This window comes from Lithobates pipiens, unplaced genomic scaffold (genome assembly GCF_037356315.1).
Source record: "Lithobates pipiens isolate NorthernLeopardFrog02 unplaced genomic scaffold, aLitPip1_a1.2 Scaffold_23, whole genome shotgun sequence".
Lineage (NCBI taxonomy): Eukaryota > Metazoa > Chordata > Amphibia > Anura > Ranidae > Lithobates > Lithobates pipiens.
In genome coordinates, this window is record NW_027507785.1 from 42,908,764 (window position 1) to 42,926,832 (window position 18,069).

Here is an 18,069-nt window from a genome sequence, read left to right on the forward strand (position 1 = left end):
TGAGGCGAGGGAGAGAGCAGGAGTGGAGCCAAGACGCAGTGGCTCTAGAGTGAGCCTGCTCAGGTGATCCCATAGCAAGCTGCTTGCTATGGTGGCATGAGGGAGGAGGGAGGAGGGAGGGGCAAGGAGCGCTAGCGGAAGACTCAAGAAGAGGAGAATCTGGGCTGCTCTGTGCAAAACCACTACACAGTGGTAAGTATAACATGTTTGTCATTTAAAGTATTTTTTTTTTTTTACTTTTATTCATTTTATGCCACTTTAACTTCAATGAATGAAAGGCAAGGGTCACAGGCAGTAAGGTTGGGGAGGAGGGATCCAGATAATGTTTGGCATCCTCCAGCCAGGAAATGAGGCAGGCTCTATCTCCCTTGCTGCAACTTTTAATGCACACTGTGAGAAGCTGAAAGTGTGCAGGAAAAAAAAAAAAAGTGTAAGAATTTCAGTACAGAAGAGGAGGATCTGAAGGTATAGCTGGAGTTCAGCATTAGTGATGTATGACTACAGAGCTGCATTCATTAGTCTTTTATATCTGCCTGGAGATCACGTTGAACACACTACGTTTTCATCTTTTTGCCTACAGGTAAGTCTGCAATGAGGCTTACCTGTAGGTACAGTGAATATCAATGCGATTAAACTTGCACGGTTTAGGAGATATTCACACTGCATGTAGCCAGTGACATCACTAGCACATGTGCTCATGGTATGTCGGACCTTCAGAGCCCCTGCATGCGCAATAGTGACGTCATCCCGCCCCCCAGGCGCTCATGTAGCCAGAGGCCACAAACCAAGAAGGAAGCCCAGGTGAAGATAGAAGACCTCAGCGGTGACAGTGTAACGCTGGAGGGCATCATTTTCAGATAAGTCTCTCATAATATGCTAGTATGCGATGCATACTAGCACATTATGACATTGCCTTGCAGGGGATTTTTCTTTCTTTTCTTTTTCTCTTTGCGGTTTACTACCTCTTTAAGTTAAAAGCTATAGAAGGACAACAGGAAATTATTAGAGAAACCAGCGTACAGAGAAACAAAAACTTCCCAATCCATCTCAGTCTGTTTATTGCTCATAAAGAGCCCCTTTGGGAAAATAAACCGCAGAGTATTTAAGGAATAACATCACTCTTCAAAAGGCCTCCGAGGAAGCCGAGACTAAAAGAGGAAGTACTGAGGAACAATAAATTAGTCTCAAACATACAGCCAGATTTTCAGAGTCAAAAGACCGCAAGCTCATCAGCGCCAGTGTTGTTGGTGTATACAATCGTCCAAAAACGGGCAGACTGGTAGGAATGGAAAGACAAGGGGTGGTAGGTTGCGCTATGGGGCCTATATATAAATACAAAGAAGTGGTATGTCGAAATAGGTAAGAGCAGCCTCTATTAATATCCACCTGGTGGGGTGGAGAACATTAAGAGGGGGTTGCAGTGAATAGATCTGGCTCTATACCTATATATTGTCAGAGAATATGTCACTGGGGACTCATTTGTCCGAAGTGTTCAGCATAATAGCGGGTGGTAATAAGAAATGGGATTAGTTATATTAGTGTACCAATGAAATAAAAAGTGTTAAACCAACCCAATTATATAAAGAATAAAGTGTACAACATCCTACCACTTGGTGTAACACTAGTGAAGTATAAAAAAGTATTATGAAAAATTAAAAGATTAAAAAATATTTTTCAAAAACAGTAAATATTTTCCAGCGTGTTGGCTATGTAGGTGAAAAAACAAAGAAATAATAAAAACTAATAATCCTCAAAAGGGTTGTGACAAATGCTGGTACAAATAAATATATGAAGTGCTAGTGCTATTGCATTACTGATAAATTAGTGACAATAAGTATAAAACCAAGACAGACTGTGCTGTTTTCAAAACTGTTAGTGCACTAACGTGACGGTGAAGTTTATACAAAAATTCATGCACCAAGTAGAATGATACAATAAATAAGTGGTAAATATCAATGCTTCAAGTGAAACGTGCAAAAAAAATAAAAATAAAAAATAAAAATAAAAAATAAAAAAGTATAAAAATGAAAAGTCTCTGGTGAAATAGAATTGATGGGATTGTCCCGTGAAATGGGGAGAGGGGATGTGATAAATTCAGATCTTATTCTTCATGCATTGTGGTCACTTCTAGGTTGTACTCTCACCGGAAAAAAGACCCCATCCGGGGTGGATCAGCCTTCACAATATTAGCTATTGTGTCGCTCTCTGGCTTGCTTCTGGTAAAATGTTGGGGATCCCTCGTTATTTCCAGGTGGAGTGTGCCACAGTATATATGTTAAAAAAGAGGACCATCCATAGTGTGATACCGTATGAGAAACAGTTTTATTGACAAAGATTAAAACTACTTACAATTGTGAGTAGGAATAGTAGCGGTTTAGTTAGATTATTCTTATTGCTTTAAAGCAGCTGCGAGCGTTCCGTTCGGCTTCCCCGCCGTCTATACTGAAGGTGTATGTCGATTAGGCCACGCCCTACGCGTTTCGTCACTCGGACGTCATCTTTTTTAACATATATACTGACACACACTCCACCTGGAAATAACGAGGGATCCCCAACATTTTACCAGAAGCAAGCCAGAGAGCGACACAATAGCTAATATTGTGAAGGCTGATCCACCCCGGATGGGGTCTTTTTTCCGGTGAGAGTACAACCTAGAAGTGACCACAATGCATGAAGAATAAGATCTGAATTTATCACATCCCCTCTCCCCATTTCACGGGACAATCCCATCAATTCTATTTCACCAGAGACTTTTCATTTTTATACTTTTTTATTTTTTATTTTTATTTTTAATTTTTATTTTTTTGCACGTTTCACTTGAAGCATTGATATTTACCACTTATTTATTGTATCATTCTACTTGGTGCATGAATTTTTGTATAAACTTCACCGTCACGTTAGTGCACTAACAGTTTTGAAAACAGCACAGTCTGTCTTGGTTTTATACTTATTGTCACTAATTTATCAGTAATGCAATAGCACTAGCACTTCATATATTTATTTGTACCAGCATTTGTCACAACCCTTTTGAGGATTATTAGTTTTCATTATTTCTTTGTTTTTTCACCTACATAGCCAACACGCTGGAAAATATTTACTGTTTTTGAAAAATATTTTTTAATCTTTTAATTTTTCATAATACTTTTTTATACTTCACTAGTGTTACACCAAGTGGTAGGATGTTGTACACTTTATTCTTTATATAATTGGGTTGGTTTAACACTTTTTATTTCATTGGTACACTAATATAACTAATCCCATTTCTTATTACCACCCGCTATTATGCTGAACACTTCGGACAAATGAGTCCCCAGTGACATATTCTCTGACAATATATAGGTATAGCGCCAGACTGGTAGGAATCCCCAGAATACCCGAACAGCATTATGTCCTTATTGTATAGGAAATAATTTCTATGTGCAGGACGTAACTAGACTGAGGCAGAACATCCCCTTATATTCATCTTCTTGGTGTCTGAAAGTTCGCTGTATGGAGAGTATGACCCAAGATTTGCACAGTGATTTACAAGGTTTAGACAGCTGCAAAACCCACACTATTTATATTAAAGTTCAGATCCGTCTGTTCCAGTGTGTCACAATGCACATATTTACCTTTGGGCACATGCCCAACCAGTAATTGTTTTTGTAATCTTGTTTCCCAATTTGAATCTTGCTTGCTTTGCAATCAGCTCCTGGATTCTACTTTAACCTTTTGCCTGTTGCTGACCCCCACCCTGCTCTGTTGACCATGATCCGGCCTGCCACTCCTGCATTTCTCTGCCTGTCTTGTTGCGGACTCCGTTCCTGTTCTGCAGACCACAATCCTGTCTGTGGTTTCTGTATCTCTCTGCCTGACTGTTGCTGACCCCGTCCTGGTCTGCTTATGATCCTGCTTGCTGTTCCTGTACTTCGCCATCTAACTATTGCTGACACAGTCCTGTTCTGCCGACTGTGATTCTGCCTGCCAATCCTACATCCCTCTGCCCAACTGCTGCTGATCCAATCCTGTTTTGCAGACCCCAATCCTGCCTGCTGTTCCTGCAACTCGCTACCTGGCTGTTTATGACCCTTTCCTGGTCTGCTTATTATGATCCTGCTTGCAGTTCCTGTAGTTTGCTATCTGATCATAATAAGCAGACCAGGACAGGGTCAGAAACAGTCAGGCAGAGAGATACAGAAACCACAGGCAGGATTGTGGTCTGCAGAACAGGAACAGAGTCAGAAACAAGACAGGCAGAGAGATACAGGAGTGGCAGGCCGGATCACGGTCAACAGAGCAGGGTGGGGTCAGCAACAGGAACAGCAGGCAGGATTGTGATCTGCAAAACCAGATGGGATCAGCAGCAGCTCTGCTGACCATGATCCTGCCTGCAATTTGTCAGGGCTACGCTCAGCCCTTCCTTCTCTGAGCTGGCTGCTTAGCTGTCGGTTAATTGCCAGCTCCTATCTCTCCACAGTTACGCACCTGTTGATGATATCCTGCTCGTTAGTCCTGCCAACTAAAGCCGTCCAGCCCAGAGCATCTCTGCCTTCGCCTTGGTAAACATCACAGAGATCATCTCCTGCATTCCTGTTTAAAGACTTGCTTGGCTGACATCCTTTCTGGCTCCAGATCCTGCTTGCTGTTCCACTACACTGATCCCTGACCTTCTGGCTTGGCTGACTATCCTTCCGGTTACTGAAATTTAATGTTGTGACTATGTTTGTTCTATTTACTTTTATTATTAAAAAAAAGTGTGATTTAACTGTATTTCTGCCTCGGTCCGATTCATGGTTTCTGACACCATTCCTACATCCCTCTGCCCGACTGCTGCGGACCTCCTCCTGTTCTGCTGACCCCAATTCAGCCTGCCATGGCTGTTTCTCAAACAGAAGTGATTTGTACTAAGGTCCTGTTCACAACTTAGCGTAGTACAACACACATTTGGGTGCCGTTCATCCACGCTAAAGACAGACTCTTTTGTCGCTTGCAATCACATAATTCAAGGACGCATCACAGTCAGCTCCAAATAAAAAAAGATACAAGCTCTACATTGGTGCATGTTTAGAGCAGAGGGCAACCCATTCAAATGAATGATGTTGCTCCAAAAACACACTCCAAAAAATGCGTGAAAAAACACGACACTCCTGCGTCACTCAGATACAGATATAAAGAACAGTTCAAGGACTCAAAACATTGCAGTATAAATTTCAATTTTTAACTTTGCATCAAGACAGCAAAAAGGAGGTGCGCGCCTATTTTGTGGATGAGTTCTAATATCTCACTGCCTGCCTGTTGCCGATCTGATCCTGCCTGCTGAGAGCATGTTTTTCTGCCTGATCTTTGCTGATCATAGTCTGTATTCTGAGTTCTGCTCACAGAGGCTTGCTTAGTATCCTGGTTGCTGCACTCCTATCTGCTCTGCAAGTTCTCAAGTTCCACAGGATCCATTATTAAAGGCACACAATGTGAAGAGTTCTCAGGTGTGTCTTGCAGGTCATTTGGTGTTTTACTCAAGAGATATAGTAATACACTCAGTGTTACATGCATATGTTGACATGTATTGCACCTTAATAGTTATTGCATAGCTCCCAACTGTCACTGATTTTGAGGCACTGTCCCTGATTTGGAAGAATGTCCCTCTGTAGTCCTCATTTGTCCCTCATTTTGGTCTTATCTGTATCATTTTATAAAAAAAAATGCACTTTCATCTTTCAAAAAGTGTTTCCCAGTGTTAAACCTTTCACCCAATTTCTAAATTTGCTGCATTTGTAAATTTCAGAAGCCAGAATAAAGCAATAGTAGTGGTAAAAAAAAAAAAAAAAAAAACACTTGTGGGTTAAACTAATATTTTTTTGTAGAATTCTCCTTTTAAGGGGGCGTGTGTCCTATGCCTACATACTTTTGTCAATAGGTGCCCCTCATTTCCATCTTGAAAAGTTGGGAGGTATGGTTATTGGTAAGGCCTCACGAGTAAGAATGAAGGGTGCAACACTCTTCAGGGTATATGATGACTGTATACTGATAAAACAACCAAAATATTTTCCAGACACCGCCGAGTACTCCTCGTGTCTATGTGCATTTGATAATAATGAGACTTGGCAAGGTCTAAAGCACCAATAGAGTCCAGTGCATGTACGGTGGAACTGATGGCTGGATCTCCCGAGCACTAGTAGTAGAAGTTAATTTGTATGTATTTCAGGGGACCCAGTTTGCCACTCCATACCCTCACACCACCTTTTTACACCATCAAGGTTTTTTTTTAAAGACTTCTAAGCAGAAGTGTAGCGCCAATGAGAAGCGTCATATTGCCAATGGAAAAGGTCCAGATATGTTCCACATTTACAGAGGAGCATCACATTTACAACTAAAATGCACCATTGCCAATCTTAAGTGTCAAGTGGGCCATACTGTATACACTGATCAGCTACAAGGCCCCTTTCACACATGCGGACCATATGTCCGTATTTCATCCATCCGTTTGCGGATGAAATACGGACATACATGCATTCCTATGGAATAGCGGGTGTCTGCGGATGAACATCCGCAGACACTTGATATCGTCCGTCTCTGCTATGGTCCGATTCTGCAGATGGAGGAAAATCCTATTTTTCTATGATTCTGCAGAGCGGATCGGATGATGAACACGGACAGATGGTCCGTGTTCATCCGATCCCCCCATAGAGAAGAGCGGAGATCTAACAGGGTGGTCCCTGCACAGTGTGCAGGGACCGCCCTGTCATCCGCTGGCTCAGGGGGATAAACGGAGCGATCACCGCTGAGCAAGCGCATCATCACGGGGCGGATCATTACAGATCGGTCCCGTGTGAAAGGGGCCTAATATTATGACCAGTGACAAGTAAAGTGATTAACATTGATTATCTTGTTACAATAGTATTTAAAAGTGGGTGGATATATTAGGCAGCAAGTGAACATGTTATGTTGTCCCTAAAGTTGAGGTGTTGAAAGCAGAAAAAATAAATAAAAATGGGCAAATGTAAGAATTTGAACAACTTTGACATGGTCCAAATTGTTATGGCTCGAAGACTGGGTCAGAGCAAGTTCAAAAGTGCAGCTCTTGTGGGATGTTCCCAGTCTGCAGCGGTCAGAACCTACCAAAAGTGGTCCAAGGGAAAAAAACTGGCAAACCGGCAACAAAGTGATGGGCATCCAAGGCTCATTGATGCAAGTGGTCATTGAAGACTGGCCTGTGTAGTTCGATCCAAATGAAGAGCTACTCAAATAACTGAAAAAGTCAATGCCAATTCTGATAAAAGGTGTCAGAACACACTCTACATCACAGTTTTTTGCATACGAAGCTACGCAGACTGGTCAGGGTGCCCACGCTGACCCATGTCCGCAGACAAAGGCACCTACAATGGGCCCGTGATTATCAGAATTGGACTACAGAGCAATGGAAGGTGTTAGAAAAAAGCCAAGGGAAATTCCAAGCTCGCTTACCGACCAGCTTGCGGACAAACAAATTAACCTAACAGTATGCGTTAAAGACAGGGGTTTAGTCTGCATACATTTGCAAATACATGCGTAAGCTACAGGCCCCGCCAAGGAACCCTGATATTTGTAGTACTATCACCAAGTGACTCCACAGTGGTAAGGGGTGGGCTCCCTTCAGTCCATCTGCCCTCTATCATCTATCCATCAGAATGCATGTGCTCCCAATGTGGAGTCACTTATAAGTCAGTGATAGGACTACAGATATCAGGGTGCCTTGGCGGGGCCTGTAGTTTACGCATATATTTGCAAATGTGTGCAGACTAAACTCCTGTTTTTAACGTATTTTGTTAGACAGGTTAATTTGGTTTTCCGCAAGCTGGACAGTAAGTGAGCTTGGAATTTTCCTTGGATTTTTTCTAACATATGTTTCCCTCCAATTCTCCTTGCTGCAAGGGCCAGTTATAGGTGGGGGCAGTGGCTTACTGTTTTGCAATGGAAGAAGGTGGCCTGGTTTGATAAATTTGAGACAACAAGTTTGAGGTGCTACCTCCAAATTCTGCAGATCTCAATCCAATTGAGAATCTGTCGGATGTGCTGGGAAAAAAATAATAAAAAAGTATGATCCATGCAGACCCCACCTTGTAAGACTTAACAGATCTGCTACTGACAGCTTGGTGCCAGATATCACAGAATACCTTCAGAGGTCTATTGTAGTTCATGCCTTGACAGGTTAACCGCTTGCCGACCAGCCGCCGTCGTTATATGGCAGCAGGTCGGTCTCCTGTGCAAATCGCTGCAGCCGTACGGTGGCTCGGGCAGGCGTGCGCCGCTGGCACACTGCTTGAGCTCGCCCATGGGTCGGGCGGACTCTATGTCCGCCAGCAGCCCGTGATCGCCTTTTACACAGGCGGAACGGGGAACTGCCTTTGTAAACAAGGTGATTCCCCGTTCTAACAGGGGACATGTCAGAGATCTGCTGTTCCCATTGATTGGGAACAGTGATCTCTGTTATGTCCCTGGTAGCCCCTCCCCCCCCCCCCCCACAGTTAGAACATGCTGAAGGAACACACTTAACCACCTGATCGCCCCATAGCTTTAACCCCTTCCCTGCCAGTGACATTTAGACAGTAATCAGTGGCTATTTATACCTCTGATTGCTGTATAAATGTCAGTGGTTCCAAAAAAAGTGTCCAACCTGTCCAATGTCGCAGTCCCGCTAAAAATTTCTGATCGCCACAATCACTAGTAAAAAAAAATTAAAAAAATAATAAAAAATGCCATAAACCTTCTTCTATTTTTTTTTAGACGCTATCATTTTGTGCAAACCAATCAATATATGCCTATATTTTTACCAAGAATATCTATATTATAAAAAACACACTAATATATATATATATATATATACATACATACACACACACACACACACACACACACACACACACACACACACACACACACACACACACAGCTCTATTTGTGGGGGAAGAAAAAGAATGATGTAAATTTTGTTTGAGTACAGTGTCGCACAACCGCGCAATTGTCAGTTAAAGTGACGTAATGCCGTATCGCAAAAAAATGGCCTGGTCATTAAGCAAATTCTTCCGGGCTGAAGTGGTTAAGGTGGGTGGTCATAATGTTATGGCTGATTAGTGTATGTGTCCTGGTGATCCAGTTAAGTGCCACAGAGAAATACAGAGCTTCCACAAAAAAAAAAATGAAAGTGTATTCACGGCTACAGAGTTTGGACAATTGCATTGTTACACAGCAGGGATGTGCCATGTTCCCATAGGAAGGTGCTACAGTGCCATAGGGAAGTGCCAAACAGCCAAGATATTTGCCATGATGACGGGGGGCATTTCCTATCTTCTGCAAGGGCAAAATGATACACACACTGCTGCTGGAGTTGTTCTGGCTTACACAAAGGTTAGGCACATGTCCGGATGCAGATTTGAGAAATAAGTGCAGGCAAAGAAAAAGTGGTCTCATTCTTCTCGGTAAAGCGGGGTATACACGGAATGAAAATTGGCCGGTTTAGCAAGTCTAATGACCGGCTTCTCTCAAACAGCCCTGCTGGAAAAGCAGAAGCCAAATGGCTGCAGACCAGATTAGGGTATTCTGACAAGAAGTGGGGGGGGGGGGACCCCTGCTGTCAAAATATAATAGAACAGCAGGAAAGATTCCTGCACCAACATTGTGTCGATACGGGGATCTGTCTTTTTTTTTTTTTTTTTTTTGCTGGTCGTAGGAAAAAAAAATGTGTATGCCCAGCTTAAAGCAAAGACTGCTCCGAGAACACATATTTTTCAGGTAGTTAGCAGCTATTGTATTTGCTTGAATGCAGTGCTTTATATTTTCTTTTGTGTTTTGTCTTGCGGGCCTCCCTCCCAAGACTTCCATTACACATCTTGGGTCACTGTGACCCTGATGGAGGCAGTAGATGTAGAGCACTTAATGCAGAAATACCCAGGCTGGCACAGCAACCCAGAAACCTGCTAACAGCAGCCAATGAAAAGAAAACATTTTCTCATTTCTTTTATCACAAAAAAACTGACATCTCATCAGATATAGAAAGCAAAAGCATTAACCTAAAAGAATATCTGTAATTCTAGAGCAGAATAACCTAAAAGGGAACATCTAATAGATTTTAGAAGTCACCCACTAATAAGTAAAAAAAAAAAAAAAAAGGGCACTACCCCCTTTGGGGCGTTTAGTAATACATACATTTTCAATTTTTGGAATTGTATGTTCTAGAGCTCAGGCAACTAGGTCCCTGACTTGGGGGGCTTTGTCACATCCGCCCTTCATTCCACTATTAAATGAGATGCCTTAGTGGCCAGTACAAACATTAGTGGGTAAGCAGAAAGAGGGGGTGTTGGGCGAAAAAAGTTGGAATATTACTCCACTCTTAAAACCCTTGTAAACCCATACATATACCCAGTGAAGTGACTGGCCTCAGGTGATACACAGAGAGGAAAATAATCCTCCTACATAAGTTGTACCTGTTATGTGCAGTCCTCTCTACATGTGTTCAAAGTTCTGAATTATAAAGCTTGTCTGAGAGTTCAGAAAAAAAGAGCTGAAGTCAGACTCTGCAGCGCTCAGTGAGGAGAGCCCTGAGAGCTGATTGGAGGCTTCACATCAGCTGGAGCTCCCTTCCCTGTCACCATTTTTCCCTTGGTGTCAGAAAAATGTGTCAGAAGTGACTCATGCTGACAGTAGAGTAATGAAGCAGCAGACAAAAATGACACTTGGTGCTCTTAACTGAGACAAGTACACACTATAGTGGGATATGCTTTGTTCATATTTCATGTCCTTTACAACCACTTTTTACTACAGGCAAGCCTATAATAAGTCTTACCTGTAGCTACACTGGATATCTCCTAAACCTGCATGGTTTAGGAGATATCACTGTGTTTGCATGTGCCGATGACGTTGGCACATGCAAACTTAAGCAAACCGAAGCAACAGCACGTACGCGCCGTTGCTTTAGTTAGACTCTGCCGCTACCGGCGGCTCCCGCGTGCACGTGCGGGAGTGATGTCATCACGGCTCTGGTAAATCACAACGCTGGAGCCGCAATATCCAGAAGTAACCACCGGGATCGACGTCGGCCGCCAGAGCGGTGAACAAGGACCACTGCGGGGGCTTCGATCTCAAGTAAGTAATTTATAATGAGCTAGTATGCTATGCACACTAGCTCATTATGGCTTTGTCTTGCAGGCTTTTTTTTTAGGATTTTTTTTTTTTTTTTTTTAGGGTTTACAACCACTTTAAGAAGAGACAAGTGTGCTTTAAAGTAGATGTAAACAATAACTGAAGTTTCTCCATGCAGTGTTCACCTAGACAAATAAATGCTATATTATACAATTTTTGGTATAATTTATTTATTTTTCATTCTTTTACACAGGCGAGTTCTGCTATTCTCCTGTAGACTCTTCTTGCACACATGCACTCCAGAATGTCTTAGTGTGGGTTTCCTGATAGTGAAAATAGCAGACCATGCATGTTTAATAAGCGCCAACGTGGGCACATGTCATCTCCATTCATACTCTAATGCTGCCTACACACGACCAGATTTTCCGGCAGACTAGCTCAGACGGGATCAGTCCGTCAGACAATCCGATCGTGTGTGGGCTAGTCCGATCGTTTTTAAAAATAAAAAATAAAAAAATCAGACGCACCTAGAAATAGAACATGTTTCAAATCTATCCGATGGACTAAAAATCGGGAAAACAGTTAGTCTGTGTGCTAGTCCGCCAGACCAAAGACGACGCAAGGGCAGCTATTGGCTACTGGCTATTGAACTTCCTTGTTTGGTCCCTTTTATGTCATCACGTTCAAAACGAACGGACTTTCGAACAGACTTAGTTCGGTCGTGTGTAGCCAAGTCCGTTCGTTTGCAAAGTCCTTCGGAACTCCGCCGAAAGTCTGTCGGGAAGACCGCCGGACCTAGTCTGCCGGAAAGTTTGGTCGTGTGTACACAGCACAAGTGGCAGTGCAGAAGCACAATTGCTAGAAAGGGACAAAGCGTGATCATACTATAAACAGGAAGTGCATATACAATGACCTTCATGGCAGGGTCACCAGGAATTACTTTATCCTGATGGTGACAACAGAGGACCATAATGTTTGTTGAAAATGTCACCATAAAGGAGCTCCTGTAACGGGGTGACAAAGTAGGAGAATTACTGGGAGACAGTTGTCACCCCATAACTGGATAAGCCTGAACAAGAGCCTTCATGGCAGGATGACCAGGAACTACTTTAAGGAAAACTGTAGATTTAAAAAAGAAAAAAATGAAATGTAAAAAATAAATGAACATGTTAAAGCTTATATGCAATTTTAGTGATTGGGTTTACATCTACTGTAAAGCCCACCTTAGTCAAACACGAACAGCCTAATATTTACCTTGAAGGAACAGGCAGAGTCCAGCTACTGTGTGGCTCTTCTATTTGACCTGATATTAATCATGTACACCAGGCAACATGCTGCCTAAATCCCCATGCACACATTCTGGACTGTTCATTTGTTTTGTTTAGTCAGAAATTAGGAAGCCTGCCTAAATAGGTTAGTAGATAATGGGTATAGACAGGCAGTGCCATGTGTTGGCATTCATTTTATTCATAGAAAAGGGTGCCGGACATCATCACTGTGTATGTTACTCCACAGGCGTACTTCTTTGCTGAAGCCACACAGCTCTTGCTTTTTAACAGGTACCAACGTAGTGAAGATCGACCAGCCCAGCTGCAGATAGCTTTTGCCATCAGTGCAGCCATTTTGCTTACATTGCAGTCCTTACATTCTAAGCCATCGGTGCTAAACCTGTGGCCCTCCAGCCATTGTGGAACTACAAGTCCCATCATGCCTTTACCTTTGGGAGTTATGCTGGTAACAGTCAATGTCTTGCAATGCCTCATGGGACATGTAGTTTGGCAACAGCTGGAGGGCCACAGGTTGAACACCCATGCAGTCGTCGGCTACCTACCTTCACAATCAGCTCATAGCGGGGGATTCTCTGTACAGGCTTGATCATGAGGTCTGACAGGGCCTGTTTCTCCTTGTTTTCCCGTGTGCATTGCTGTGAAAAGAAGAAAACCATAAGATAAGGATATGCCATACAAGGTGAAATAGCCAGGAAAAGTCACTTACGATAGAGACCATCATAAATGGAAACTTTCGCGTTCTGCATACATTTTATGAACATAAAAATAATCTTGCCAAGCTTAGATATAATTCAACATTTGCATAAATACACTACGTAATAATTATTTATAATTGCATATAGAATCATTAATAATTTGGTTTTATACATGTAAGGATTAAAAGAACTTGTCTACTGTGAGGTACACTCACCCCCTGGTTTCTTTGGGACTCAAGTGGGCAGATCTTCTGCTAAAGTTCCCAACTCTTCTCCTGCCTACCTTGGAGTGTTGTGTGTTCCCGTTTCTACTACTGCCGTTCTTCATATTTGCTGTTCCCGTTTCTACTACTGCTGTTCTCCATAATATAAGAGAAAATCTAAATCCAGCAGGGAGAGCGGGTACCCCTTGTAATAGCAGATGAGCATGTATGCACTACAGAAAATGCTATCTTTGGGCAAACTGATGGTTTTTACAATTTTTACCCTTTAATGAACATGGTGCTGTATGACCACTTAGTAATCCAATCATGTCTGTATGCGGTAAGCAAGGAGGCAAGGCTTGGGCTAGGGCCAAGACTCTCATCCAAGGCAGGTCTGCACTTCCCGTTCGGTTGTGTTCATTGCCTGCTGAGGAAGGACAACTATGCAGAGTGGGTCGAGGCCAGAGCTCCCGTCTATCTGGCCGCCATCCTGGAGTATCCGATGGCTGAGATCCTCAAGCTGGCCGGCAACACTGCCTGCAACAACAAGATGACCCATATTATCCCCTGACCCCTCCAGCAGGCTGTCCGCAACAACAAGAAGCTCAACAAGCTGCTAGTTGGCATCACCCAGGGAGGAGTCTTGCCCAACATTCAGGCTGTGCTACTGCCCAAGAAGACCGAGAGCCACAAGCCCGCCAAGGCCAAGTAAACTGGATCAGTTAATTTATATTACTGGACCCTTTAATTTGGGAATTTCAGTTTTAAGTTAGATGCAAATGAAAGTGTCAGTCGGGAGCAAAGGTGTCGGGTGGGGGCAAAGGCAATAGGCAAGCGCAAAGACTTCAGGAAGGAGCAAAGCCTTCAGTTGGAAGAAAAGGCTTCATCTGAGAGCAAAGCCTTTAGTTGGGAGAAAAGGCTTCATCTGAGATCAAAAATTTGTTATGAAATTTGTTATAAATGAAGGGAGATCCAGTCCACAGTCAGCAGTCATTTTGGGTGGTTATAATGCTTTACATATTTCTTCTATATCCTTGCAGAAGCTATTGGGCCATGATTAATTGCCCCCCCATCAAGCAGCACATAATCTTCTTTCCTTCATTCCTCTGCTACTGGGAATAAACGATTCTCTCCAAAGGACCAAGTGATTCACTTATGGACCAGTTAAAGGGTCCTATCTTTGTTATTCAAATTGATTCATTCATCCATAATCAGCAAAATGTAGCAGTGTTCCTGGTGATCAAGTATACTTGGTGACTACAAATACATGCTAACAGGATCAATTCCTCCCAAATGTATGGACTTGCTCTGCTTCACACCTCTTTGTACCTGCCACTTCAAGCACATAGCTTGATTTATTCCCCCTCCTCTAAAATCGCATTTCTGCTATGAATGAATTCTCTCCTTTCCCAGACCATTCCTGCAGTGCCAAATAATCCAAATCAATTTGCTCGACTGCCGCACAACCTTGAAATGACAGACTGAGTCAGGCCAGGGAAAACGTATTCCAGACACATTACAATAATGATATTGCCAACAATACAATTGGGCCTAATAAAACTATCCAGAGCAAAGATGTGTCATGATAAACAGCCCTTTTGGCAGAGCATGGGATTCTGGGAATTTGGTGTACTGCGGCCAGTGAGGAGAATTCATTTACAGTATTAATTCTGACATGTAAACAGTGACTGCTCTAGATTTGGTGTAGGGACTGTGTCTATTCATTGGAGTTTTACACCAACGACAAATAATATTTAAAGTGAACCCACACTCAAATATTAATCCCTAGGTATATTAAAGTGGGGTTCCACTGTCTCCAATTTTTATTTATTTTTTTTGGCATCATGACAATATATAATTCATGGCATCATGAAAATATATAACTCACATGTTCCTTTTAAACTGACTTCTGCTGTCCATTTTCGCCACACAAAATAAGTTATATATTTTTTAGCCTGACGGTTGTCATCTTGCTTGTGGGCATGTAAAGCCCACAGGCATCCTCTTCTGGGACACTGTGCTGCTGATGGACCAGCATACACCGCCCGTTCTATCCCCGATCTCGCGCATGTGCAGTAAACGCAATTTCGAGCGCTGTCAACAGCTCTAGCCCTCGGCGCTGCACATTGTCTCCTGGGAAATGGTGACACACATCTCCCAGGAGCATTAGCGAGCGGTGGCGCCGAATGGGAAGTGACGTGTTTAGCCCAGGCACTGGAAGAGGCAGATTTTGTGGGACCGCATAGCATCAGGGATAAAAAGGTAAGTTAAAGAGGAGCTGCACCTTTAAAATAAATATTAAAAGCCAGCAGCTACAAATATTGCAGCTGCTGACTTTTAATAAATTGACACTCACCTGTCCCAGGGTAAAGCGATGTCGGCGGCAGATGAAGAGCAATTGCTCGTCTCTCTGCTGCCCCCGCCGCCATCCTCTGTCAGGGAATCGGAAAGTGAAGCATTGCGGCTTCACTGCCCGGTTCCCTACTGCGCATGCGTGAGTCGCGCTGCGCGTCTCCACTGGTCCCCGCTGTGTCCTGGGAACTGTGCGTTTCCCAGAACACAACGGGGGGCAGGGCATCTGCGGCTAGCTTGTCCCGGAAGTGGGTGCAGATACCTGGATTATCCAGGTATCTGCACTCCCCTCCCCCCTGAAAGGTGCCAATTGTGGCACCGGAGGGGGGGAGGGATCAGATGAGCGGAACGTCCACTTCAGGGTGGGGGTCCGCTTTAAACATTTTTTTTTTTTATCCAATTCATTTTTTTTAGGTCATTTACTGCACGGAAAACTATTCTTGAATTTTTGGGGGAACCACTTTAACAGTGTTTTCTTATAAACAGCACTCCAAAAATACATGTCCACTGCTCTGCCATTTTTAAAACGGTGAAGTGGTTGAACCTCCTTACAGTTTACAGGCTGACTGAAGACCCAATTCTTTTTATTTTTTACAGCAGTGTTTCTCAACCTTTCTACACCCCACTATAAAATGTCAAAAAAATGAAATAGTTTTACATAATGCAGTGGCATCGACACACGCAAGACACCCAACATTAGAGGTTATTTTATACACCTTTGCACACTAGTAATAACTAGTATTCCAGTGTTTCTTCTCTCCTTCAGTGTACCTTCCTCATTCTGCTAATGTGACCCCAGTGCAGACAGAGAAGGGCAAACAAGGACATCCTTAGGTGCTCAATGTCTTCCTCGTAAATTTATGACATCATTTATCAGACGCCCAGCAGCTGGCTCACACCGGCCTAAGGTTGCTTCACAAATTAAAACCTGTGGCTTTCTGTAACAAAAAAAAATTAGGTGAGATCCACCTACCAGCATGCTTACAACTTTGGGCAATTTGAGGAAATTTTATGCATTTTGCCAAGGCACCCCTGAAGAATCTAGAAGGCACTCTGGTTGAAAAAGGCTGCTTTAGACTCCTCTACAACGCATATTGTGATCTGCAACTGGTTTTGCTTTTTTCTTTACATCACGTGTTCACACAGACCGAGAAAAAGAGGGCGTGTCACACCAGGCCTGGTAATTGGTAATAACCGAGTGCACTGGGTCCAATGCTGGTGCATATTGAACTGTCCAGTCATATTTATGTAGCGCTGGCTCCTGACGAGCAGGAGCTATGTTTTTTTTTCAAAGTTAATTTTCCTGAAACCCCAGTTGGGTTTTGGGGTTAATTTTGTAAATTTCTGGTTTCAGTACCAGTGCAGCTGGGTTGCACTGGGTTCTCCTTGACCGCAGGTGTCGCTGTCACCGGCGGCAAGTGTGAGAATGCAGTTTAACTGGGTGTATTGAATGCCACTGTTCTCTCGGAACTGGCCCAGTGGGAGTTTTCTCCTGCTGTGCATTCTGGGAGGTGATATTTAAGGTACCGACATCACGTACTTCGGGGTTCCGGAGATTATTTTTTGTCTGTTCGGTTATGGTGGTCCTCCTGACCCAGCCCCCTGGCCCTCCTGGCTGGCCTGAGGCAACGCAACTACAGGTACTGGCCTGAGTGGATTTCGGTGCCTATTGATCCAAGGGTGGTCCGGTGCCGTCTCATCTGAAGGGAGAGGCCCAGCAACTGAAGAATCCCAGGGGAGGACTCATCAGGAGAAGGCCGTGCGCAAGGCTGGCTTCTCTGAAGGAGCCTGGAGGCTTAGTTGAAGGACACTACATGGATCAACACTCATACGGTATCGCCGGATCGGCTGAGAGATACTGGTACCCTATGATAGCTCTTTAAATTTGTCTACCTCACTCAGTGTACCACACATGTCTGTGACAGAGACTTTGTCAAACAGCCTACACTCAACTCTGTGGCAGAGACTTTACCGAACACCCTACCGGCTGCTAGGCCTAGTGAATGGAGGTCTATCCGGGGGTTGTAAAATCCAGTTGTGAAACGGTTGCTATTCTCTGGATTTTCCTATAAGAGATTTTCCATTTTTGCAGTCTAAAGTACCTGAACTTACTCCTAACCCTCTACCCTACATTGAAAGACTCTGTTTCAAATAAATAAATAACCCAAAAGAAGATTCAGTGTCAGTTTCCACATTTCTTTTGGCCATCTACCACGGGAATCCCTAGACGGAGAAACAGACAAGAAGGTAACGGTAAGCCCAATAAAACCAGCAGCTCCTTCGGGGGTCAGTGCTACATTTATATATCCTGCTGTAACAAGAAAGTAGAAAACTATGAAAATGGAGGCTGTTAATGTCATAGAGTTGATTTACTAAAATTTGAGAGTGTGAAATCTGGTGCAGCTGTGTCTGGTAGCCAATCGGCTTCTAACTTCAACT

The 18,069-nt window shown here is 43.3% G+C and overlaps 1 protein-coding gene across 2 annotated transcripts in view; it reads right to left on the reverse strand.

Annotated features, from left to right (window-relative positions):
- ARHGEF17 (Rho guanine nucleotide exchange factor 17) overlaps positions 1–18,069 on the reverse strand; it is a 363,821-nt gene that overhangs the window by 73,112 nt on the left and 272,640 nt on the right. For both annotated transcript variants that reach the window (XM_077451476.1, XM_077451475.1), the window contains exon 6: positions 12,923–13,015. In XM_077451476.1, coding sequence (XP_077307602.1) covers positions 12,923–13,015 — 93 coding nt within the window. The remainder of the gene's footprint in view (positions 1–12,922; positions 13,016–18,069) is intronic.